The sequence below is a fragment of the Rhinatrema bivittatum genome, chromosome 12 (assembly GCF_901001135.1).
Source record: "Rhinatrema bivittatum chromosome 12, aRhiBiv1.1, whole genome shotgun sequence".
In the NCBI taxonomy this organism is placed as follows: Eukaryota; Metazoa; Chordata; class Amphibia; order Gymnophiona; family Rhinatrematidae; genus Rhinatrema; species Rhinatrema bivittatum.
This window is the reverse complement of record NC_042626.1, coordinates 75,618,860-75,645,030: the sequence shown is the minus strand read 5'-3', so window position 1 is coordinate 75,645,030 and position 26,171 is coordinate 75,618,860. Positions and strand designations below refer to the sequence as shown.

General features: G+C 50.0%; 1 protein-coding gene across 7 annotated transcripts in view; it reads right to left on the bottom strand.

Moving 5' to 3' along the window:
* The window catches only part of MED1 (mediator complex subunit 1), a 168,243-nt gene that overhangs the window by 63,325 nt on the left and 78,747 nt on the right, over nt 1-26,171 (bottom strand). For 3 of the 7 annotated variants that reach the window (XM_029572143.1, XM_029572148.1, XM_029572145.1), the window contains exons 5-10: nt 20,347-20,401; nt 19,782-19,914; nt 19,555-19,583; nt 18,960-19,031; nt 18,464-18,538; nt 17,891-17,964 (exon numbers count right to left, since the gene is read on the bottom strand). In XM_029572143.1, the coding sequence (XP_029428003.1) occupies nt 17,891-17,964; nt 18,464-18,538; nt 18,960-19,031; nt 19,555-19,583; nt 19,782-19,914; nt 20,347-20,401 (438 nt within the window). Of the gene's footprint in view, nt 1-17,890; nt 17,965-18,463; nt 18,539-18,959; nt 19,032-19,554; nt 19,584-19,781; nt 19,915-20,346; nt 20,402-20,996; nt 21,056-26,171 lie in introns of all 7 variants that reach the window. The other 4 variants (XM_029572147.1, XM_029572144.1, XM_029572146.1 and 1 more) reach the window with 4 other exon arrangements.

Sequence of the window (26,171 nt, the reverse complement as noted above, 5' to 3'; positions counted from 1 at the left end):
TGATTCCACAGAAAAAAGGCAATAGCCCAAGAAAAGGCAGCCAAAGACAAAGTGAAAAGCTTATGCTGAATTGGGAGCACTCCAAATTCCCTACTCGCATCTGCTGGAGTCAGAAGATACTGAACTCCTGCAGAGGGGGTAGTTCTACTTATGGTGACGCCCCCTCAAAGTTTTGGCTGACTCCATCTGCTGGATTGGGGACATAACCCACGGTCTGGACTGATCCAGGTACGTACAGGGAATTAAGCTTTCTACCTAAGAGTCTAAATTTGGCTTCCAGAACCTCCCTCCCACATTTTCCTATGTCGTTGGTGCCCACATGTACCACGATAGCCGGCTCCTCCCCAGCACTGTCTAAAATCCTATCTAGGTGATGTGTGAGGTCCGTCACATTCGCACCAGGTAGGCTTGTTACCAGGCGATCCTCATGCCCACCAGCCACCCGGCTGTCTACATTCCTAATAATCGAATCACCTACTATGACGGCCGACATAATCCTTCCCTCCTGGGCAGTAGACCTGGGAGATACATCTTTGGTATGAAAGGACAATGCACTACCTGGCGAGCAGGTCCTTGCTACAGGATCCTTTCCTGCTGCACCAGGTTGATGGTCTCCGATCATGAGATCTTCTTCCTCCAAGGCAGCACCAGGGCTGCCAGTCTGAAGTTGGGACTTGGCTACTATGTCCCTGAAGGTCTCATCTATATACCTCTGTCCGCCTCAGCTCCTCCAGGTCTGCCACTATAGACTCCAGAGATCAGACTCTTTCTCTGAGAGACAGGAGCTCTTTGCATCAGATGCACACGTGCAACTTCTCACTGGCGGTAAAAAATCATACATGTGACACTCGATGCAAAAGACTGGGAGGCCCCCCTCTTGCTGTTGGACTGCTGCCTTCATCTCAAATTTGTTCAGTTCCTAGTTAAGTTTTAGGTTGCTATGAGAGTTGGAATGTGTCTAATTAGCGTCCTTTAAATGTATTAGTGTATTCACTATATGTCTAGTAGTGGCCTACAGGGGAATGATCAAACTCTCAATAAGGTGTGGGGAATTTGTGAAGTGAAGTTAAAAGGCTGATTTTTTTTTTTTTAAGTGTGAAAGTGGCATCTGCCTATAAATTAATGGATGAGCTAGGATGGGTAGGAGAGGGGTGGGAGGATTGGGAAATACAAACACACTAACTTCTGTTTATTAGCTGCCTTACTGACTATTAAAAGCACAAACACACTAAATAATATACTCCAATAGTTCACTTCTCCCTAATATTTAAAAAAAAATAAAAAATTGCCCAAGCAAAACTTACTGATTCCTTTCAGCCATCAGCAAGGTGATCCTCTCCTTTCAGTGCTCCCACTGGATTGAGAGAAGCGCCCCTTAAAAGGCAGAGAGCCAAAACAAGACAGACAAAACATCCGCTTACAGTTGCGTAACCACAATAACCGCCTGGCTGAAATTGCGGAATCCTAATATGGAAGGAAGTTCTGACCAAGTCATACAAGGCATCTGCCACATAAGCAACAGACGCCTCCAAGTGTTCTGCTTTATCTGCTTCGATACCAGAATTTGCCTGCCCGTCCTGAAGCTGTTGAACCCAGCACAGGCAATCCCTTTGCATGAAGCTAGAGCAGATAGCTGCCTGCAGACTCAGGGCCGATACCTCAAAATTCCTTTTGAGCTGAATTTCCAACTTCCGGTCTTGAACATCCTTCAACGCCGCGGAACCTGCAACAGGGATAGTCGTTTTCTTTGTGGCTGCTGAAACTGCAGTGTCCACCTTTGGAAGGGAAAAGAGCTCCAACGTCTGTTCTGGCAAGGGATAGAGCTTAGCCATCGCCCTTCCCACTCTCAAGCCAGATTTGGGATTTCCCCATTCTCGATCCTCCATCTTTTTCACAGACTTACGATAGGGAAAGCTTGCGAGGGAGCCCAAAGTCCATCCAGAACCGGATCCACACCTTCCATATCCGAGTCTTCCTGTAGGAGATTCAGCTTTAGTTCCTCCAAAACCTGAGGAATCAAGGGCCTAACTCCTCCTTCTGAAACAAGCAGAGCACTTTAGGGTCATCATCCTCAGAGACTGAAAAATTATCTAGATCATCTTCTTGAGATACGCCGACGTCATCTGGATCAATAATTTGATCCTGTGACAAGGCCTCCTGCGTCCCGGGGTCCCTGAGACCCAACCGAGTTATCTGAGTCTGCCTCAGCAAACTCAGCACGCCACAAACGCTGTCCCAGCGGAGGGTTCCAACGTCAGGATTGCTCAGGCTCCGAAGCGCCTCTCTTACCCTCTAGAGGGTGAGACTGGCTACCCAAACCTGAATGCTGAGTAAATATGCTTCATGCAGCAGGAGAACAAAATCAGCAGAAAAGGCCTGAGGAGCCTGAGAGAGTTGTGAGGGCACAGTCTCCACGGATGCAGGCACTGGCAGATCTAAGCGTACTGCCTCATCTGCCCCCTCCCAATCCTCTACCGTGATCGGGTGGGCCGGAGAAATATGTGGAAGCAAATCTCTCCCATCGTCCATCTGAAAAGACTGCACTGCTGGGGGAGCCAAAATGGCCGCCGTTCTCACTTCAGAGGAAATTGGAGGCTAGCTGTAGTCCACACATCGGTGCTTCACAGAAACCCTTGGGGGAGAGCCCAAACAATGGTTACTGCCTCTCGCGGTTGCCGAAACCTCTGATGACCCTCTCCCCCTGAAACACAGGCTGCACATAAACTAAAGTAGCTGAGCAGTGCCGATCCTGCAGCACACGTGTGGCAAACAGACGCGAACCATGCTGAAACCGGCGGGAACCACCCCCCGCCGAGCCCCGAATAAATGCGCGAACAGGAGCAAAAAACTGTGCCTATGCATCCACTACAAATAGGGACTGGAGGAAGAGAGCAGCACGTGAGACAGCCTTACCTTTAAAAAAAAAAAAAAAAATTTAGAACTCCTCTGCAGAGAACCCAGAGATTGGACGTTTGTAGCCACCAAGACAAACTGTCCCTTGCAGGAGCATCGAGCAATACCAGCTGATGAAAAACCTCCGATAGTGGATTCCATTGTGCCAACAGAGCTCTCTGCAAAAGAAAATTATTCCTTACCTGCTAATTTTCGTTCCTGTAGTACCATGGATCAGTCCAGATGGTGGGTTATGTCCCCCGTCCAGCAGATGGAGTCAGAACAGAGCTCGAGAGTCCCGCCTCATATACCAGCGCACCCTCTGCTGGAGCTCAGTATCTTGAATAACAAAGCCCAAAAGAGCAAAACAACACAATTTGGATCAAGAGCCCTAACGTAAGGCAACATGAAGAACAATAAACAGGCACGACCCAAACCAGGTCGAAACAGTCAACTTGTGAGGAGCTGTACAACCCCTATAGAAAATAGGAGCGGAAAAGACAGACTACCTAAATGAATCCGAGCAGGAGCTGAACATCTCATGGCGGTGGGCGTCTGGACTGATCCATGGTACTACAGGAACGAAAATTAGCAGGTAAGGAATAATTTTCTTTTCCCTGTACGTACCAGGATCAGTCCAGATGGTGGGATGTACCCAAGCTTCCCTAAACCGGGTGGGCCCCTGAGAGCCCTGCTCGGATAACCTGATCGCCAAAGTGCCCAGGAGCCGAAGGCGCCAGGTGTAGTCGATAATGCCTCGCGAAGGTATGCAGCGACTTCCACGTCGCCGTCAGGCAGATTTCTTGCGGAGAGACGGCACGAGACTCCGCCCAAGACGCCGCTTGAGAGCGCGTAGAATGAGCCCTGACGGCCCTAGGCGGATCCCGACCGGCTCCAATATAAGATGCCGAGATGGCATCCTTGATCCAGCGGGCGATGGTCGTCTTCGATGCGGAGGAGCCCTTCTTAGGTCCCGACCAGAGCACAAACAGGTGATCGGAAACCCGGAAGGCATTGGTAACCTCTAGGTAGCGGAGTAAGACCGGCTTGACGTCCAAGTGACGAAGAGACCTCGACTCCTCTGGAGAGAACGCCGGGAGTTCCACCGTCTGATTCATGTGGAATGAAGAGACCACCTTCGGGAGGAAGGAAGGTACTGTACGCAGCGAGATCCCCGCTTCCGAAATGCGAAGGTAAGGCTCCCTGCAGGAAAGAGCCTGCAGCTCCGAGAGCGACGGGCAGAGCATATCGCCACCAGAAAAACAGTCTTCATAGTGAGGTCTTTAAGTGAAACCTCTTGTAGGAGTTCGAAAGGAGTGCCCGCCAGAGCCCTGAGAACCAGGTTAAGACTCCACGACGGACAAGGGTCCCTGACCGGTGGTCGTAGATGTTTGGCCCCCTTCAGGAAGCGGGCGATATCCGCTTGGAGAGGCAGGGAGACCGCCGTCTGTACCAGAACATTCGGGGCCGCTACTTGTACTCGCAGGGAATTGTATGCCAGACCCTTATCCAGCCCGTCCTGCAAAAACTGAAGAATCAGAGGTACCGACGCCTCTGTGGGTCGGGCCCCATGATCGGCACACCAGGCCTCGAAGACCTTCCACACGCGAACATAGGCAACAGAAGTAGAAGGTTTGCGAGCCCGGAGCATCGTGGAGATTACCGCCTCTGGATAGCCTCGGCGGCGGAGGCGGCGCCGTTCAAAAGCCAGGCCGCAAGACAAAAGAGTGCCGCCTGCTCGAAAAATACCGGTCCCTGCTGCAGGAGCCGAGGAAGATGACTCAGACGTATTGGACCGTCCACTGCCATGTGGAGTAGGTCTGCAAACCAAGGGCGACGCGGCCACTCCGGAGCTACGAGAATCACGGGGCCGCTGTGATTCTCTATTCTGCGAAGTACCTTGCCCACTAAGGGCCAGGGAGGAAAAACATAGAGCAGCTGACCTGCCGGCCACGGCAGAGCTAGAGCATCCACTCCCTCTGCGCCGCGCTCCCTTCTGCGACTGAAGAAGCGCGGGGCCTTGGCGTTGAGGGCGGTCGCCATCAAGTCTAGTCGCGGCGTTCCCCAGCGTCGAACCAGGAGATCCATCGCCTCGTCGGAAAGGGGACCATTCGCCGGGGTCCAACCTCTGTCGACTCAGATAATCCGCCTGGACGTTGTCCACGCCGGCGATGTGGGAGGCCGCAAGCCGAACCAGATGGAGTTCCGCCCATGCCATCAGGAGCGTGGTTTCGGCGGAGACCTGTTCGCTCCTCGTCCCGCCTTGACGATTGATGTAAGCCACCATGGTCGCGTTGTCCGAAAGAATCCGCACCTCCCGGTTCCGAACCAAGGGGAGGAAACGGTGAAGAGCGAGACGTACAGCTCTGGTCTCCAGACGATTGATTGGCCACCTCGCCTCCTCCGGAGACCACGTCCCCTGTGTGGCGCTTCAGTCGCAGACGGCGCCCCACCCCACGAGGCTGGCGTCGGTGGTCACTACTACCCAGGAGGGAACTTCGAGAGAGACGCCGCGGGCCAGGTGAGCCGGGACCAGCCACCACTCCAGACTGTCGCGCGCTGCCTGGGGAAGGGGCAGAATCACCTGATATTCCTGCGACACCGGTTTCCAGCGTGAGAGCAGGGACGCCTGCAGTGGACGTAGATGTGCAAACGCCCAGGGCACCATGTCGATGGTGGATGCCATCACTCCCAGAAGCTGCAGGTAATTCCAGGCAGTGAGTTCCGACAGGGACGCGAAATGACGCACTTGCTCCCTCAAAGAGAGGGCCTTGTCCGCACGCAGGAAGACCATGCCTTGTTGAGTGTCGAAGGTCGCCCCCAGAAAATCCAAGCGTTGAGATGGAACGAGAGAACTCTTGGGAAGGTTCACAACCCAGCCCAGGGAGCGAAGCATCTCCAAAACTCTGGCCACCGAGGCCTGCCCATGTGAGAACGACTTCGCCCGCACCAGCCAGTCGTCCAGGTAGGGATGCACTAAAATTCCCTCCCGTCGAAGGGCCGCCGCTACCACCACCATGATTTTGGTGAAAGTCCGCGGGGCTGTCGCGAGGCCGAAAGGTAGGGCCCGAAACTGAAAGTGCTGACCAAGGACTTTGAAGCGTAGATAACGTCTGTGTTCCGGACGTATGGGGATGTGCAGATACGCCTCCGTCAGGTCTAGGGAAGCCAGAAACTCCTCCTGGTGGACCGCAGCAATTACCGATCGCAGCGTCTCCATGCGGAAACGGTTGACCCGCAGCGAGCGGTTCACCTCCTTCAAGTCCAGTATGGGTCGGAACGAATCGTCCTTTTTGGGAACGACGAAGTAGATGGAATAATGGCCCGAGCCCACCTCGGCGAAAGGGACGGGCACAATAGCGTCTATGTCCTGGAGTCGGTCTAATGTCTGTTGAACCGCCATCCTCTTGAGATCGGAGCCGCAAGGAGAGAAGAGAAACCTGTCCCTTGGCAGACAGACAAACTCCAAGGCGTAACCGTGTTGTATGGTGTCCAGGACCCACTGGTCCGAAGTTATGCGTACCCACTCCTCGAAGAATTCCGAGAGTCGGCCCCCGATGGGTGGACTGGAGGAGTGGGTCGCTCTGGCATCATTGGGAAGATTTGGTGGGGGGGTTTCCCTGTCCTGAAGCCTCTCTCGCGGGCCGCCGCCCGCAAAAGGAACGCGACCAGGGCTGTGGTCTACTGGAGGCTGCGCGAGAGCCAGGTTGCCGGTACGATCTGTAACGCCGCTGTGCCCTAGCTCTGGTCCTAGTGGAGGCAAACGCCCGGTAAGGACGCTGCCTATCTTCGGGCAGACGATGTACCGAGTTCTCCCCTAAGGACTTGATGATTTCGTCTAGGTCGTTGCCAAAGAGAAACTTCCCTCGAAATGGAAGGGATCCCAGGCTCGACTTGGAGGAGGCATCCGCAGACCAATTACGCAGCCACAGGAGCCTCCGAGCGGCTACTACCGAAACCATGGACCGAGCCAGTACACGGAAGAGATCATACAGAGCATCTGCCCCGTAAGCAATGGCAGACTCCAGGCTATCGGCCTGGGCGGCTTCCTCCGGAGGTAACTGCTGGGACGTTAGGAGCTGTTGGACCCAAAGGAGACTAGCCCTTTGAGTCAAAGAACTACACATTACGGCCCGCATTCCCAAGGCCGAGACTTCAAACACCCTCTTGAGAAACGTCTCCAGCTTGCGGTCTTGCGTGTCCCGTAGGGCCGTCCCGCCCGTGACGGGGATCGTCGTCCTTTTCGTCACCGCTGAGACCGCCGAGTCTACCTTGGGAAATCGGATGAAATCCAGGAAATCCTCCGGCAAGGGATACAATTTTTCCATAGCACGGGAGACCTTCAACGACGCCTCAGGAACGTCCCACTCCCCAGTAAGGAGCTGCAGAAAAGACTCATGCACCGGAAAAGCCTTTGCCCTGGGCCTGAGGGCGGCCAGCACCGGATCCCCTTTTTTGGATGATGTCGCAATCGCAGGAGCCACTGGTGCCGGGGGATCCGGAGGCGGATCCAGATCGAGCTCCTGCAGAGTTTGCTGAAGAAGGTCCTCCAACTCCTCCTTGTGAAAAATTCGCAGGGCGCGTGGATCATCTCCCTCCGCCTGTCCCTCCGTGTGTGCAGGATCCGGAGGGTCCGAAGGGTCAAACCCCGACAGGAAAGCCCCTCCCACCGCTCGCGGCTGGGATGGCAAAGCAGAGGTCCCTGGGACTGCCCCAGCCGGGGTCAGGGACCCGGGGGGCGGGACCGCAAGTTTCGGGATCTTGGGCGCAGGAGGACTCGCTGAGGCACCCCCCGGATCTGCCAATCCCTGCAAATATGCAGTGTGCATTTTCAAAATAAAATCTGGGGAGAAAAACGGCAGACCGGGAGGCGCGGTAGCAGCGAGATCCCCTTGTGGCCGATGAGCGGGCCGTCCTTCCTCGGGGCTTCCATGCCGGCGGGGGGGCCCCTGAACTGTGCCTTCCTTCTCCTGCGAAGTTGCTGCGCCCGGATCCCCCTCCAAAATGGCCGCCCTTCCCGCCATCGGCGAGGAGGTGGCCGGCCCACGCTTCCCGGGCTGCGGGGAGGGTGGCGTCGGGACGGAACCCGAGGCGTGCGCGTCCCCTTCCCCTTCGGGGAGGCAACGAGGACACACTCCCTCCCTCGAGAAACGAGACCCCGGGTCGCCGCAGGTCTCGCAACGCGAGACGCACGGCATAGCGATGCCGCTGAAGAAACAGCGCCTTGGGGGGGGCCAGAAACAAAAAGCGCACCGCGGGGGAGCCCAAGGGCCCTCTCAAGCCGCCCAACCAGTCCACAGGCGCCGGCGGGAAAACCCCTCTGCCGGCGCGCCCAGGCCCGAGAAAAATTTGCCGGGCCGCGGGACCGCTGAAGTGCGCCGGAGCCGGCTATGCCGGCAAAGGAGAAAAACAGCTGAAAAGAAGAAATTCACACAGAAACCACACTTACCCCCAACGGAAGGAGAGGGAACTGCAGAAGGAGGCAGAAGACAGGAAAGCACGCCTCCTCAAAAATCAAACTACTTTTAAATTATTATTATTATTTTTTTTTTAAATTTCAATAACTTGATCCAAATTGCTAAGGAATATGACAGAAAGAACTGAAGAAAAAGGTCAAGAAAGAACCAAAAACCTGTCACTCTGGGGAAGCACTGTTTCCCCAACTCGCATCTGCTGGAGTCAGAAAGATACTGAGCTCCAGCAGAGGGTGCGCTGGTATATGAGGCGGGACTCTCGAGCTCTGTTCTGACTCCATCTGCTGGACGGGGGACATAACCCACCATCTGGACTGATCCTGGTACGTACAGGGAACAGCCTCTTATGTGCAAAGGCCCAGGGAACCAACTCGATGGTGGAAGCCATTGATCCCAGAACCTGCAAAAAATCCCAGGCTCTGGGTACTCGCAACCTCAACAAGCGGTGAACCTGTGCTTGCAATCTGCATGCTCTCTCCTCCATCAGGAATACCTTGCCCATGTTCGTGTTGAAGCGGGCTCCCAAATACTCGAAGCTCCGCAATGGACAGAGATGGCTCTTTGCAAAATTCACCACCCAGCCTAGAGATTGCAGGATCCGAATCACCTTCTGGACTGCTGCATGACAACTGGCCTCTGACTTGGCCCTTATGAGCCAATCGTCGAGATACGGATGTACCAGGATTCCCTCGCTTCGCAAGGCTGCTGCCGCCACTACCACCATGATCTTGTGAAGGTCCGTGGCGCTGTGGCCAGCCCGAAGGGAAGGGCTTGGAACTGGAAATGCTGACCCAGAACCATGAATCTCAGAAAATGCTGGTGATCCTGATGAATGGGAATGTGAAGGTACGCCTCTGTTAAATCCAATGAAGCTAGGAACTCCCGATTGCGCACTGCCACAATTACTGACCTCAAGGTTTCCATGCAAAATCTCGGTACCTTCAGCGTTACGTTCACCTGTTTGAGGTCCAAAATGGGATGAAAGGTGCTCTCCTTCCTTGGGACCATGAAGTAGATGGAATACCGACCTGTGCCCTGTTCTTCCAGAGGGACCAGCACCACGACCCCTAAACCCTGCAACCTGTTTAAAGTCCTCAAACCAGTCGCCATTTTTCCAACAAACCGCAAAGGGAGACCAAAAAGAGGTCGTGAACGAGGCGTGCAAATTCTAAAGTGTAACCATCTCTATGACCATGAGTACCCACTGATCCTGAGTGACTTTGGCCCACTCCCCTTAGAAACCAGCCATCCGGCCCTTAAAAAAGGAATAATGGAGTGGACTGGCCTTGCCTCACTGGGATTTTGTCCCCAGAGCTCCCTCCCCTGTGGATGCTCTGAAGGGCCGACGACCTCTCCGAAATGTCTGACAGGACTGACCACGGTCCGCAAACTGCTTCTGGGAAACTGGAGTACCCCTAGTATGACACGGCCTTTTGCCATCTTGAAAATGGGCCGGAAAAAGCTGTGGATTTAGGCCTATCCTCTGACAACTTGTGGACCTTGTTGTCTCCCAGTTGCTTTATCAATTGTTCCAGATCTTTGCCAAACAAAAAGCACCCTTTGAAAGGTAGGGAACCCAGCTGTGATTTGGATGACATATCCGCTGACCAGTGACGGAACCACAGCAGCCTCTGGGCGGACACAGCCGAGGCCATAAGCCGAGACGAGGTCCACACCAAGTCATACAACGCATCTGCTATGCATGCGACTGATGCCTCCAAACATTCAGCACAATTACCGTCCACTCCGGGCTTAGCCTGATCACCCTGTAGCTGCTGCACCCAACGCAAGCTCGCCCATTGCATAAAACTAGAATAGATGGCTGCTTGTAAACTCAAGACAGCTACCTCAAACATTCTTTTGAGATGAACCTCCAGCTTGTGATCCTGGACATCCTTTAAAGCTGCGGCCCCTGCCACAAGGATAGTCATCATTTTGGTGACCACAGACACCTCTGTGTCCACCTTAGGCATAGCAAAAAGCTCTAAGATCTGCTCAGGCAAGGGATAAAGCTTTGACATAGCTCAACTCACCCGCAGACCGGCATCTGGAGTACTCCACTCTTGGTCCACCATCCCCTGAACAGACCTATGATAGGGAAACGCTGATGGAGATCCCCAAATCCCGTCAAGAACCGGATCCGCACCACTGGGTCCACATCTGCCTGAGGAAGTTTGAGACCCAGCTCACAGAGGACCTGAGAAATCAGAGCTAACTCCTCACTCCGGAACAACTGAAGAATCTTGGGATCGTCTCCCTTGGACACCGGCACATCATCAGCATCGTCCCTGGTAACCCAGTCACTCGCATCTAGGTCGCCCTCATTGGTTTCAGGAGCCGGAGTCCCCAGGAGTTTCCTGGGACCAGACCAAATCTGCCATAACGCCATCCGCGCGAGGGAGCCCCAACACTGTACCCCAGGGGATAAAAAACCCCTGATCGAGCAGGGCCAGCCACCGGAGTCAGGACATCAGGGGACGTAGGGGTATGGGGCAGCTCTACCTGCTGAAGCCCCAGACTCTCCTGCTGTGCCAAAAATGCACGGTGAAGCAATAAAACAAATTCTGGGGAAAACCCGAACTGGGCCGGTGCTGCAGGCCCACTGGCCCCTGACTGTGAAACAATGTTAGGCAGAGCCTCTCCTGTGCTCCTCTGCCCCTCTACAGGGCCCGGGTGAACTGGGGAACGCTGTGGGGGGGAATCCCCCAACCTCTCTAACACAGTCAGGCCTGCCAGGGAAGCTAAGACAGCCGCCGTTCCTGCACCAGAGTTCAATGGCCCGGCGCAGGAGAAACTTTCCCTGGCGGAAAAAACAGGTACGGCAGAGGCAGCCCCGAGACACTGTTTCACGGGGGGGTGGGGGGGGGGGGGGGAAGAGAGAGATGGCCCTTCACTGCCTGAAATACATGCAGCACGAAGAGAAAGCCTGCTTAAGTGCGAAGTAATCGCGCCACACGCACGGCAGGCCAGCCCCAAACCATCATGCAGTTGGCCCGGGAACCCCTCGAGTGTGGGTACTGCCATAAAAAAAAAAATGCTCACCTCGAGAAAGAAGGCCACCCGGTAGAGCCCAGAGGACGCACCGCTCAGCTACAGCTGCTTCCTGCCCTGCTAGGGACTTCGTTTATTTATTTATTTATTTATTTTTTGATTTTACTAAGGGAACAAGAACTCTCCTCTCCTAAGGCTGAGGGGAGCTGACCAGCTTCAGCTCAGCCGGAAAGAAAAAAAAAAAAAAAAAAAGGAGAGAGAGAGAGTCCTGAAAAGCAGCTGACCAGAGCCCAAAAAGCCGCCTAGGCGGCCTCGTGAAGGGGGGGGAACTGGACCACCAGATTTGCACCCCACGGATCACACTGGAGCGAGCATACAGAAAGGTCACCAACCTCCAGCTCGTCCACCTCAACCAAACAGGGAGGGGTTCCCAATGGGAACCCTACCCCTGGGAGGAAGGCTCCTAAAAAAAATGAGGAAAAAAGTAAGAAAGACAAAAAGGAGAAAAAAAGAGACCAAAACTGCAGGTGTATGCATCATCTCTGAGAAATACTGAGGAACTGCAGGTGGCACCAGTGATTATAAAACAGTTTCAGTTAAACTTTCTCTGTCTCCATCTGCTGGCACGGATGCATAAACCCAGGAGTCTGGACTTATCCGGTTAAGTACAGGAAATTGAAGTTACTCATCATGTAACAATGTTGCCACACTGCTCCCCCCAGGAGCCTGTAATTTAATTATACATTACTTGCTTAAAGTAAAATTGGTTCTTACCTGCTAATTTTTGTTCCTGTAGTACCACTGATCAATCCAGACAGTGGGTTGAGCCTCCTGTCCAGCAGATGGAGACAGAGAAAAACTGAAAGGGTATCCTATATCAGGACAGTGCCAACCCTGCGTCCCTTCAGTATAAATGTTATCAAAGCAGACAAACAGATGGTGAACCAATAAAAGATCAAGCAAGTAAACAACCATAACTTTCAGATTGAAAACCAGGAAATTCGAACATGTAGGAAAACTCTTATATAGCTAGCAATACAGCAGATACTTCCGGTGCCTCATAGCTCATACAGTACGGAGACATTTCCAAAAACCTGCGAATAAAAACTTCGAGCAGACAAATGAAAAGTAGTAGTAAGGGTGGGAGTCTGGACTGATCCGTGGTACTACAGGAATGAAAATTAGCAGGTAAGAACCAATTTTCCTTTCCCTGTACGTACCCGGATCAGTCCAGACAGTGGGATGTACCAAAGCTTCCCTAAGTAGGGTGGGACCAAGACAGTCCCGCTCGAAGCACCTGCCTTCCGAAGGAGCCAAACACTGGCGCCTGTACATCAAGGCGATAATGACGAGCAAAAGTATGCAGAGACTTCCAAGTAGCCACCCTGCAGATTTCTTGCGGAGAGACCGACTGACTCTCCGCCCAAGAAGTAGCCTGTGAGCGCAAAGAATGGGCCTTTGAGCCCTCCGGAACTGTCCAGCTCCAACAGATATACGCAGACGCAATCGCCTCCTTTAGCCAACGAGCAATTGTAGCCTTAGAGGCCTTGCTTCCCCTATTGGGGTTGCTCCATAAGACAAAAATGATCAGAGACCCGAAATTCGTTTGTATCCTGTAAATATTGCAGAAGTATTCTCTTTACATCAAGGCACCGTAGTCCTCGCCAGGCGTACTCTGGAGAAAAAGCAGGAAGCTCCACTGACTGATAGACATGAAAAGAGGACGGTACCGTTTTGAGAGAAACACCTGAATCAGAAAAGCGAAGAAAAGACTCCCTACAAGACAAGGCTTGGAGCTCGGACACCCTCCTGGCCAAGCAAATAGAGACTAGAAATATCGTCTTAAGGGTTAGGTCCTTAAGTGTGGCCTGCCGGAGGGGTTCGAAGGGTGCCTTGCAAAGAACCCAAAGCACCAAATTAAGGCTCCAAGAAGGACAAGTAGCCCGGACAAGCGGATTCAAATGCTTGGCCCCTTTGAGGAAACGAACGACATCCGGATGGGTCCCACCACGTAACCATCAATACTACCTAAGAGGGAACAGAGAGCCGAAAACTGCATCCACAAGGAATTGAAAGACAAACCTTTGGAGAGGACATTCTGTAAGAAGGAGAGGACCTGGACACCGGAACCTTACGCGCCGAGACTCCGGACGCGGAACACACATTCTCAAACACTCTCTATACCCGAATGTAAGCGAGAGAGGTAGAAATCTTACGGGCCTGAAACCAGTAGATATAACCTCCTCCTTATACCCCTTCTTCCTCAGATGTCGCCGCTCAAAAGCCAGGCCGCTAGACAAAAGCGATCCGCCTGATCGAACAGTACTGGACCTTGGTCGGAGCAGGTTTGGGAGATGACCGAGGCGAAGAGGACAGTCTGTTGCGAGGTTCACCAGATCCGTGTACCACGGTCTCTGGGGCCACTCGGGTGCTACGAGAATGACGGGCCCCCTGTGGAGTTCTATCCTTCTGAGTACTTTTCCCACCAGAGGCCAAAGGGGAAACACCTAGAGAAGGATGTAGTGAGGCCAGGGAAGAACCAGGGCATCCACTCCTTCTGAGCAGTGCTCCCTTCTGTGGCTGAAGAATCTGGGAGCCTTTGCATTGCTCAGAGTTGCCATCAGGTCTAAGTGGGGGACCTCCACTTGCGCACAATGAGATCCATTGCCCCGTCAGACAATTCCCACTCTCCGGGGCCTAGATGTTGACTGAGGAAGTCTGCTTGAACATTCTCCTTCCCCGCAATGTGAGAGGCTGTCAGCCGATCCAGGTGACGCTCCACCCAGGAGAGCAGCTTGCTGGCTTCCAGGGCCACAGGACAACTTCTGGTGCCCCCCTGACGACTGATATAGGCTACCGTGGTGGCACTGTCAGAGAGGACTCGCACCGCCTTGTGATGGATCAAAGGCAGGAAAGCCTTGAGTGCCAGACAGATCGCCCAGGCCTCCAGGCGATTGATGTGCCACTGGGATTGAACTGGGGATCAACGTCCCTGGGTAGACTGAGTCTAACACACCGCTCCCCAAGCCGGTAAGGCTGGCATCCGTCGCTACAATCATCCACTGATGTGTCTGCAGGGGCATCCCTTTCAGTAGGTGAGTGAACGACAGTCACCACTGCATGCTGGCAATGGTCACATCGGAGAGCGGCAGGGGTGTTTGAAATTCCTCCGAGACTGGCTTCCAGTGGGACAGCAAAGCTTTCTGTAAAGGACGCATATGCGCAAAAGCCCAAGGAACCAAATCTATAGTTGAAGCCATAGAACCCAGAACCTGGAGACAGTCCCAGGCCGTGGGAACCGACAGAGATAACAGATGTTGAACTTGATCCATAAACTTCAGCGCACGAGCCTCGGGTAACAACACTTTGCCCATGCGGGTGTCGAAGCACGCTCCTAAGAATTCGAGTACTTGAGAGGGCTTGAGGTTGCTCTTGGAAAAATTGATTATCCACCCGAGGTAGGTGAGGCCCGACAAGACCCGGTTGACCACTGTCACACACAGGTCCTCCGACTTTGCCCGAATGAGCCAGTCGTCCAAGTACGGATGGATTAGGACTCCTTCCCGCCGGAGGAAGGCCGCCACTACCACCATGACCTTGGTAATGTGCGTGGAGCGGTGGCTAGGCCAAACGGGAGCGCCCGAAACTGATAGTGACGTCCCAGAATGCTGAAACGAAGAAACTTTTGATGTTCCTGATGAATCGGGATGTGAAGGTAGGCCTTCGTCAAATCGAGGGAGGTGAGAAATTCGCTTGTGTGAACCGCCGCTATGACCATCCTCAGGGTCTCCATGTGAAAGTGGGGAAGGGAACCTTGAGTGCCTTGTTGACGCTTGAGATCCAGGATTGGAGGAAAAGAGCCATCTTTTTTGGGGACGAAGAAGTAGATGGAATACTGAACAGACCCCTGTTCCTGTGGGGGACTGGGACTATGGCTCTGAGTGCCTACAGCCTGTCGAGAGTCTAGCACACCGCTGGTCGCTTCCGAGTTCCGTAGGGAGAGACTAAGTAGAGTTCCGGGAGATCCCGAGCAAATTTTAAAGCGTAGCCTCTTTCGATCACCTCGAGGACCCACTGATCCGAAGTAATTTTGACCCATTCCTCGAGAAATAGGGACAGCCGACCACCTAAGTCTGGAACGGAGGAATGGGCCGGCCGTATCTCATTGCGAGGGCTTTGTGGCAGGGCTTTAGTGGGTGCCGTCTCGGAAGGGTCTTCGTCCCCGAAAGGAATGTGACCATGCCTGAGATCTAGTGGAGGTGTTCCGTTGGAAGGCTCCTCTTGGCTTGTTGTACCTGCGCTGCCTCCTGAAGCGAGAGCACGACGGAAAAAATGGCCTGGACTGTTTAGGGGCTGTCCTCAGGGCAGCTATGAACCTTGTTGTCGCCCAAGGATTTGATAAGCTGTTCCAGGTCCTCGCCAAAAAGCAACTTACCCTTGAAGTGGAGAGTCCCCAACTGCGATTTAGAAAAGGAGTCCTAATTCCGCAGCCAGAGAAGACGTCTGGCCGACACCACCGAGACCATGGCTCTAGCCTGTACCCTGAGAGGATCATAGAGGGCGTCCACCCCATATGCAACCGCGGCTTCCAGCCGCTCCGCCTGATCCGTCTTTGTAAACGGGAGGTCCTGGGTGCTAAGTAATTGTTGAACCCACCTGAGGCTTGTCCGCTGCATGAGACTGCTACAGACTGTCGCCCGAACTCCCAGAGCCAGAACCTCAAAGATCCTCTTGAGATGGAGCTCCAACTTACGATCCTGAAGATCTTTCAATGCAGTCGCCCCTACCACCGGAATGGTGGTGCGTTTGGTGACCACGGAAACAGAGGCATCTACCTTAGGTACCTTAAGCATCTCTAGACATTGATCTGGCAGAGGGTAAAGCTTATCCATGGCTCTTCCAACCCGAAGGCCTGTTTCTGGAGACTCCCACTACCGAAGCAGGCATTGCATCAGCATGGGGTGGAATGGGAAGGTACATGGTGGAGTCCTCAGTCCCGCTAAGACTAAAGGAATGAGCGGATCAAGCTCCTCCCTTTGGAATAGTCTGAGGACCTCGGGTCGTCCCCATCAACCGGCGGGTTCGGAAATGATAAATCTGTGACTGGGTTTGGATCCGGTAAAGGAGAGGGAGGAGGAGGGTCCAAAGGATCTGGTACGGTCCTGACCCTGTTAGTGCTGGGAACATCCGGGGTCCTAGGGCCCTGCTCGGTGGTGACCTGAGGGATTTTTGCCCCGGGGTGGGGGGGGGGGGGGGGGGGGGGGAACAATGTGCTCCACCAGACTAGCTAAAAAAGATTTGTGCATTAACAAGACAAATTCTGTTGAAAAACGGTGTTGCAACTTTCTGAGAAAGGGGGGGGGCGGGGGAAATCAGGAACTGCAACTGGGGAGTTTGCGGGACTCAATTCTGGCAGAGAAGTATTAAAAACCAGCTCTTTATCCCCCTCAGGTCCTGGATTCGCAGGGAGATCCGAGGACAAAATGGCCGCTGTTCCCGCGGTTTTTTATGAGGGTGACGGCCTTGAGACCCGTTTTACCACCCGACCTCAGACCGCCGATTGTGTCACTGCCTCAGAGGATCCCTCCCTGCTGGGAAACAGAAGGAGCACAGCCCATCACGGGAGAGCCGCAATGCAGGCTCCCCGCAGGCTAAACAAGCCGCTGAACATGGCATCAGTGCAGGGGGGAAACATGCGGCAAGAAAAATAAAAAATGGAGCCGAATCAGCTGAGCCTGGCAGAATGCAAGCGGTAAGAAGGGAATGAACCCAACAACGCTCCTTCCCCTGTAAGTTCTGGTCAAGTATAAACGCGGAGAAAAGGCTTCAGACCAGTTTTTTTTTTTGTTTGTTTGGTTTTTTTTGTCTTTATTTAAACTGAACAAGGGCAGAGGAAAGAAACATGTCTCTGCTGAGGGACCAGGGGCAAAGGCATCTCAGGGGTCATATTAGGGAGAAAAGGGGGAGTGACTGGACCACCAGTATCACCCCTGTAAGCCAGGCAGATGGTCACCGGGAAAAGGGTCCCAGGCTGAACCACTCAAGGGAAAAATTCCCCCCTGGGACCCAGTAAGAGCTGTGAGTCAGCACTGTCTCACTTGTGTAGAAAGCTTGATTTCCTTTTTTAAATCAAATGAGTATTTGCTTGATCCTGGAAACAGAGAGAACAGCAGCAAAAATCACCCCAGAGAGAGAAAAAAAACAGATAAGTCTAGGGAACTGCAGGTTCAGCTGCCTTCATCTGCTAGAGACAGAGAAATACTGAAGGGACGCAGGGTTGGCACTGTCCTGATATAGGATACCCTTTCAAGTTTTTCTCTGTCTCCATCTGCTGGACAGGAGGCTCAACCCACTGTCTGGACTGATCCGGGTATGTACAGGGAAACCCTACGATAAGGTATGGTGTAGTTGTGTAATCCAGAGCCCCTGGGGAGCCATATAAAGTTACATCAGTGACAGAGGTGCCCTGCTCTTTTCCAGACACATGACACACCAGGGAACTGTAAGGGCTGGGGCAGGACCTGCTTAGTTACCTCCACTTCTTGGGGTGAGAAATCCCACACTGCCATGCAGAATCTTCTCCAGTGTGCTGGCATTCGTGGCTTGCCTATGACAGAGAAACTCACTGGGTCAATACCCATTCAAATCTCCAGCCTGTTACTCAACCTGCCTACTCTTAACACATATTTAACACCTAACATGGACACTTGTGACACCGGCTGCAGCAACTCATTCATATTAGGTGCTTTATCTGGTAAGGAGGGATTGGGGGGCTGCTTTCCTTCTAAAACTGTCCTTGTACTACTTATGGGTGCCCATTCCCCAGTTCTGTTGCACAAGTACAGCAAAAAACAACCAACCAAACACAGGTTATGAGGCACTGGAAAATTCTCCTCAAAATTCCCCATTCACAGAAATGTATTTTGCAATCTGCATTTGAACACTGAAAGAATACGCAGAATATAAATTTGATAAAAAAATAAATATTAGATGTGATTCATCAAGGGCACCCCACTGCTTTTGGCAGATATGAAGCAGGTGGCAGCAAGAGAGAATTTCTAGTCACAGTGTTGGAGCAGGAACAGCATGTGGCTGGTTGCTCTTACCAGTACATGGTTGACATCTTAGACAGATCCAGTTCCAAAGACTGTAGAGCCAGGTACATTTTGGTTTTAAGTTTGCTGAAAGGAGGAGACAAAAAATTTGCAAGAGATGGTGTATTTATGACTGGCATTGATCTACCTAAATCTGTTCAATCATGGTCCGACTGATAAATGGTCTGAACCCAAAACAGGGTCCATGGAAGAGAATGCTCACAGGAGAAACTCCCTGCACACTGAAAGCTCAGCTGTCGCTACCCATCCACCACAGCGACGCAGCTCCAACGCACACACTTACTGGGATTCCAGCTGCAATCACTTCTAACCACCACCTCTCTCCAGCACTAACACAGTTCATCCCCTTTTGCTTGGGGAAAGAATGTGGGAAAGTCTGAAGACTTGCATCAGTCACTATTGCCTTGGGTTTCTCGGATGTAATCTGACTCGTATCAAGCTCCTCCTGGACTCTGCGGTTAGACAGGAGGAGACCTGTGGTACGTACTTATCTCCTGGCAGCTTGTACAGGTTCACCAGACCCTTCAGATGCTGAGAAAACTCCTCAAAGTTCTTCTCTCTGGAAGAAGAAAACAGACAACTGCTCCAAACCGCAAAGAGAGAAAGGCAAGAAGACAGACTGGGCAGGAAAAGGTTCATAAGATATCACCTGTCATTTCTAAACAGCTCAAGCAGAGTCTGGAGACAGGATCTAATGAGCCTTTCTTACATCAGTATGTTTGAGAAGTATTTAGTTAATTATGCAAACATAAAACGAGCCTCTGGGTATCAAGGGAGCATAAAAAACAGGATTTGTTTGGGTCTCAGAAGGATTCTTATGCAGAGTAGACAGCATCTCTTTCACAGTACGTCTCCAGAGCCCACACCTGCACAGCACAGGGCAGCACAAAGTATTCAGAAACTGGGCAGGCATTTGGCCATTTATTGTTGAAAACTAGTAGCCAAAAGGTTTTGCTGACTGTCACTGGTCTTCTGCCACCCTCAATGTTCTGGTCCAAAACTAGCTTAATCTTTTCTGCAACAAACGAGAGGATCACTCTGGGGGCAGGGAACACATGAGAACACAAAATCTGTTCACGTACCTCAAGTGCTGCACCAGCTCTGGACAGCTCTAAAAAGGGACAAAGCACAAATATGGAAATAGTTTTCAAGTCATCCAGACAGAGATTACTGAGGCCCACCTCAACTCCACTAACATTGCTAGCTTCTCGCCTGACAGGCAGCACCATCGTGCTCTTCCTAATTCAGTCCAGGTCTACTAAACCATCAGAAACAAACCTTAGGGCCTTTCTCCATGAGTAACACATACCATGGGGTTTTCTCCATGGTGAGCCACTTTCACATCACAGAGCTGCCCAGTGGGATCTAACTGGACCTCCACGTAGAACATGTCTGAAGTGATGTAACACTCTGTGCCGTTTGCACTCAGATGAGACCCGAGGCTTAAAGAGATAAGCAGAAAGGGAAATACAGCTGGAAGCAATATACCACAAGCTCTTTGGGCTTCTTTACCTACCTGTATCTCAGCCTTTAGCACTCCCCCACCTCCATACATCATTTTCTTCCTTTGCAAACAGCAACTCTCTGGCTACCCCTCACTGTCCACATACTACCCCACCCCCAAAACATAAAAATCTAAATGACATCTGCTGAAACTTTCACCAACAAACCCAAGCCTGGGGCTCTTCTCTGTTCCCTGTCTCTGTATTCACACTGTAACCCTTTAGAGCTAAGAAGGCACAGCTTTACTGTCCACAGCATCTTTGCTTGTGCAGTACTGTGTATACAGGGTGAAATGTTTTCTCTCCCCTGTTCTGTGCAGGTGCATTCATGAGATTTAACAACAAGATGCAGCTGGGAAAGTAATCACTTACCCACTCTGCCTGGCAATGGACTCCAGGCGATCTGTCATAGCAGACAGAGACGACACTATCCACATGGATTTTAAAAGAAAATAAGAAGGTTAAACCAGAATGTGTGCATTGCTCAGAGGTTTAATACTTACACAAACAAGTCTGAAAGAATAAACTAAAGTTTGCCCATCTGTACAGTGGCTGAAGGGGCATGTTTACACATTTAGTATGTAGGTTGACCCTATGTATCACTTACAATGATAGTAAAACCAATTTTGTGTATTTGACTATACAGAGAATATTAACTGCACATGGATAAGCTCCTGGAGGAGAAGCCCATAAATTGCTATTAATCAATAAGGAATAACCACTGAATGTTGCCAGCATTAGAAGCATGGGATCTATAGCCACTGCTATTAATTGCATCAGTAGCATGGGATCTTCTTAGTGTTTGGGTACTTGCCAGGTTCTTATGGCCTGGATTGGCCTCTGTTGGAAACAGGATGCTGGGCTTGATGGACCCTTGGTCTGACCCAGCATGGCAATTTCTTATGTTCTTATTTAATGACTAGGTACTTGTGACTTGGATTGGCCACTGATAGAGACAGAATACTGGGCTTGATAGACCCTTGGTCTGGCCCAGTATAGCATGTAGGAAAATTGGTTCTTACCTGCTAATTTTCGTTCCTGTGGTACCACAGATCAGTTCAGACTCCTGGGTTTTTCCTCCCTTCCAGCAGATGGAGACAGAGAAAGTTTTGCTGACACGGGCATATAAACTGGTGTGCCACCTGCAGTTGCTCAAAATTGACCTGTACTCAAGCTAAGATATCACTTAATCTAAACAACCACATCCAACATAATATGCCACCCCTAACGAGCAGCAGGATGTGGAACCCCATAATGGGAACGATCCTTTCCAACACAAACAAGAGAAGAAAACCAAATGAAACCTGCGCCATCCTTCAGTCTATTTACAATATCAGATCGAATGGACTTCTCCAATCCTTTTCACCCCAACTGGGCAGGACTCTGGAGTGATCTGTGGTACCACAGGAACCAAGATTAACAGGTAATAGAATGGAAAATGTCATAATGCCTCTATGTCGCTCCATGGTGAAACCGCACCTTGAATACTTTGTACAATTCTGGTCGCCGCATCTCAAAAAAGATATAGTTGCGATGGAGAAGGTACAGAGAAGGGCAACCAAAATGATAAAGGGGATGGAACAGCTCCCCTATGAGGAAAGGCTGAAGAGATTAGGATCTGTTCAGCTTGGAGAAGAGATGGCTGAGGGGGGATATGATAGAGGTCTTTAAGATCATGAGAGGTCTTGAACGAGTAGATGTGACTTGGTTATTTACACTTTCGAATAATAGAAGGACTAAGGGGCATTCCATGAAGTTAGCATGTGGCACATTTAAGACTAATCGGAGAAAATTCTTTTTCACTCAACGCACAGTAAAGCTCTGGAATTTGTTACATAAGAACATAAGAACATAAGAAAATGCCATACTGGGTCAGACCAAGGGTCCATCAAGCCCAGCATCCTGTTTCCAACAGTGGCCAATCCAGGCCATAAGAACCTGGCAAGTACCCAAAAACTAAGTCTATTCCATGTAACCATTGCTAATGGCAGTGGCTATTCTCTAAGTGAACTTAATAGCGGGTAATGGACTTCTCCTCCAAGAACTTATCCAATCCTTTTTTAAACACAGCTATACTAACTGCACGAACCACATTCTCTGGCAACAAATTCCAGAGTTTAATTGTGCGTTGAGTAAAAAAGAACTTTCTCCGATTAGTTTTAAATGTGCTCCATGCTAACTTCATGGAGTGTCCCCTAGTCTTTCTACTATCCGAAAGAGTAAATAACCGATTCACATCTACCTGTTCTAGACCTCTCATGATTTTAAACACCTCTATCATATCCCCCCTCAGTCGTCTCTTCTCCAAGCTGAAAAGTCCTAACCTCTTTAGTCTTTCCTCATAGGGGAGTTGTTCCATTCCCCTTATCATTTTGGTAGCCCTTCTCTGTACCTTCTCCATCGCAATTATATCTTTTTTGAGATGCGGCGACCAGAATTGTACACAGTATTCAAGGTGCGGTCTCACCATGGAGCGATACAGAGGCATTATGACATTTTCCGTTTTATTCATCATTCCTTTTCTAATAATTCCCAACATTCTGTTTGCTGTTTTGACTGCCGCAGCACACTGAACCGACGATTTCAATGTGTTATCCACTATGACACCTAGATCTCTTTCTTGGGTTGTAGCACCTAATATGGAACCCAACATCGTGTAATTATAGCATGGCTTATTTTTCCCTATATGCATCACCTTGCACTTATCCACATTAAATTTCATCTGCCATTTGGATGCCCAATTTTCCAGTCTCACAAGGTCTTCCTGCAATTTATCACAATCTGCTTCTGATTTAACTACTCTGAACAATTTTGTGTCATCTGCAAATTTGATTATCTCACTCGTCGTATTTCTTTCCAGATCATTTATAAATATATTGAACAGTAAGGGTCCCAATACAGATCCCTGAGGCACTCCACTGTCCACTCCCTTCCACTGAGAAAATTGCCCATTTAATCCTACTCTCTGTTTCCTGTCTTTTAGCCAGTTTGCAATCCACGAAAGGACATCGCCACCTATCCCATGACTTTTTACTTTTCCTAGAAGCCTCTTCATGAGGAACTTTGTCAAACGCCTTCTGAAAATCCAAGTATACTATATCTACCGGTTCACCTTTATCCACATGTTTATTAACTCCTTCAAAAAAGTGAAGCAGATTGTGAGGCAAGACTTGCCCTGGGTAAAGCCATGCTGACTTTGTTCCATTAAACCATGTCTTTCTATATGTTCTGTGATTTTGATGTTTAGAACACTTTCCACTATTTTTCCTGGCACTGAAGTCAGGCTAACCGGTCTGTAGTTTCCCGGATTGCCCCTGGAGCCCTTTTAAATATTGGGGTTACATTTGCTATCCTCCAGTCTTCAGGTACAATGGATGATTTTAATGATAAGTTACAAATTTTTACTAATAAGTCTGAAATTTCATTTTTTAGTTCCTTCAGAACTCTGGGGTGTATACCATCCGGTCCAGGTGATTTACTACTCTTCAGTTTGTCAATCAGGCCTACCACATCTTCTAAGTTCACCGTGATTTGATTCAGTCCATCTGAATCATTACCCATGAAAACCTTCTCCATTACGGGGAGGTGAAAGAAGCTATTTTAGCCAAAATATCTTCATTCAAAAATTGGAAGAAGGATCCAACAGAAGAAAATAGGATAAAGCATAAACATTGGCAAGTTAAATGTAAGACATTGATAAGACAGGCTAAGAGAGAATTTGAAAAGAAGTTGGCTGTAGAGGTAAAAACTCACAGTAAAAACTTTTTAAAATATATCCGAAGCAGAAAGCCTGTGAGGGAGACAGTTGGACCGTTAGATGATCGAGGGGTTAAAGGGGCACTTAGAGAAGATAAGGCCATCGCGGAAAGATTAAATGATTTCTTTGCTTCGGTGTTTACTGAAGAGGATGTTTTGGCTAAAATAGCTTCTTTCACCTCCCCTTTTAACCATGCCGGTAATCGTTTTGCCTTCTTTCCACCTTTCTTAATGTGTGGAATACATCTGGACTGTGCTTCTAGAATGGTATTTTTTAACAATGACCACGCCTCTTGGACATTTTTTACTTTTGTAGCTGCTCCTTTCAGTTTTTTTCTAACAATTTTTCTCATTTTATCAAAGTTTCCCTTTTGAAAGTTTAGCACGAGAGCCTTGGATTGCACACTGTTCCTTTTCCAGTCATTAAATCAAATTTGATCATATTATGATCACTATTGCCAAGCGGCCCCACCACCGTTACCTCTCTCACCAAGTCCTGTGCTCCACTGAGAATTAGATCTAAAATTGCTCCCTCTCTCGTCGGTTCCTGAACCAATTGCTCCATAAAGCTATCATTTATTCCATCCAGGAATGTTATCTTTCTAGCGTGACCCGATGATACATTTACCCAGTCTATATTGGGGTAATTGAAGTCTCCCATTATTACTGCACTACCAATTTGGTTAGCTTCCCTAATTTCTCTTAGCATTTCACTGTCCATCTCACCATCTTGACCAGGTGGACGGTAGTATACCCCTATCACTGTAGTCTTCCCTGATACACAAGGGATTTCTACCCATAAAGATTCAATTTTGTATTTAGTCTCATGCAGGATGTTTATCCTGTTGGACTCTATGCCATCCCGGACATAAAGCGCCACACCTCCTCCCGACTGCTCCTCTCTGTCATTGCGATATAATTTGTACCCTGGTATAGCACTGTCCCATTGGTTATCCTCTTTCCACCATGTCTCTGAGATGCCAATTAAGTCTATGTCATCATTTACTGCTATACATTCTAATTCTCCCATCTTACTTCTTAGACTTCTGGCATTAGCATACAAACATTTCAAGTTTGTTTTTGTTTGTATTTTTATTCTGCTTTTTAATTGATAGGGATAAGTTAGAATTTTTTTAGCTCAGGTGAGTTTTTAGTTACAGGCACTTGGACTACTTTTCTAATTATTGGAACCTCACTGTCGGGATGCTCTAATTCTAATGCATCATTAGTATCCTTTAAAGATACATCTCTCCGAACCATGCGCTGCTGAGCGACTGTCGGCTTTCCCCTTTGTTCTAGTTTAAAAGCTGCTCTATCTCCTTTTTAAAGGTTAGCGCCAGCAGTCTGGTTCCACCCTGGTTAAGGTGGAGCCCATCCCTTCGGAAGAGACTCCCCCTTCCGCAAAAGGTTCCCCAGTTCCTAACAAAACTGAATCCCTCTTCCTTGCACCATCGTCTCATCCACGCATTGAGACTCCGGATGTGGTTAGTGCAGTTAGTGTGGCTGGGTTCAAAAAAGGTTTGGATAAGTTCTTGGAGGAGAAGTCCTTTAATGGCTATTAATCAATTTTACTTAGGGAATAGCCACTGCTATTAATTGCATCAGTAGCTTGAGATCTTCTTAGTGTTTGGGTAATTGGCAGGTTCTTGTGGCCTGGTTATGGCCTCTGTTGGAAACAGGATGCTGGGCTTGATGGACCCTTGGTCTGACCCAGCATGGCAATTTCTTATATTCTTATGTTTCTCAAAAACCTTTGATGATTCAGCCAGATTGCGATGTGCAAGTAAGCCTCTGTCAAATTCAGAGAGGCCAAAAACTCTCCCTTGTGCACTGCTGCAATCACCGAATGCAGAGTTTCCATCTGAAAGCGAGGAACTTTGAGAGCCACGTACACCTTTTTCAGATCCAAGATCGGGTGGAATGTCCTTCCTTTCTTTGGGTCCACCAAAACAAACTGAAAGGTGGTTTGTCAAAGCCAGAAGGCAACGATAAAGCAAGACATCAGTGTACATCAGTATTTCAGTTCAAATACTAAGATTGTGTAGATTAGCAATCTACTCCACCATTCAATGTACAGTTGAAGTTTAATCCGCAGTGATTCCATTCAGCACAATCTTCCATAATTACATCTTGGGAAATCACACATAACATTATCTCCCCGAAAGTTGTGTGAAACTCGGCCAGAGTTGGGCTCTTTTATCAAGATAATTGTGTGAATACATAATCTCTTCCTAAGGCAACTGGTCTGTCTTGCTTTATCTTTGCCTTCCTTTCTTTGGGGCCTCAAAATAAATGGAGACCTTCCCGTTCACCCTTGGGAATGATGGCTCCCAGCATCCGTAAAACGGCCGATGGTCTCCCGAACCTCCCACTTTTTGTTTGCGTACGCACAAGGAGACACCATAAACAAATCTTTTAGTGGGCAAGCAAACTCTAAAGCG